At 48.1% G+C, this 360-nt stretch overlaps 1 protein-coding gene across 1 annotated transcript in view; it reads left to right on the top strand.

Annotated features, from left to right (window-relative positions):
- CSUI_001909 (dna rna polymerases superfamily protein) overlaps window positions 1-360 on the top strand; it is a gene marked incomplete at its 3' end in the record, with an annotated part of 4,294 nt that overhangs the window by 2,085 nt on the left and 1,849 nt on the right. The window contains exon 1 of the mRNA XM_068062112.1: window positions 1-219. This exon is cut by the window's left edge and continues 2,085 nt beyond it. Coding sequence (XP_067925910.1) covers window positions 1-219 — 219 coding nt within the window. The remainder of the gene's footprint in view (window positions 220-360) is intronic.

Genomic DNA, 360 nt, shown 5'->3' on the forward strand with positions numbered 1-360 from the left:
AAGAAAGGATTCATAGTTCCTTCCACGGCACCATGCGCAGCACCAGTGTTCTTTCGGCCCAAGCCTGACGGGTCTCTACGCTTAGTGATAGATTATAGGCAGTTAAATAAGATTACAATTAGGGATGAGTACCCAATGCCCAAAATTCACGACCTTATAAATAGGCTGGGGAAGGCACAGTGGTTTACCAAGCTAGACCTGCAGTCAGGGTACCATCATGTGAGAGTAGCTAGGGAAGATCAGTGGAAGACGTCGTTTAGAACACGATACGGCCAGTTTGAGTTTACCGTTCTACCGTTCGGCCTAGCAGGAGCACCTAGTACCTTCCAGAGACTGCTGCAACACGTGTTTTTGCCTGAA

Source organism: Cystoisospora suis (genome assembly GCF_002600585.1).
Source record: "Cystoisospora suis strain Wien I chromosome Unknown contig_790, whole genome shotgun sequence".
Taxonomy (NCBI): Eukaryota; Apicomplexa; class Conoidasida; order Eucoccidiorida; family Sarcocystidae; genus Cystoisospora; species Cystoisospora suis.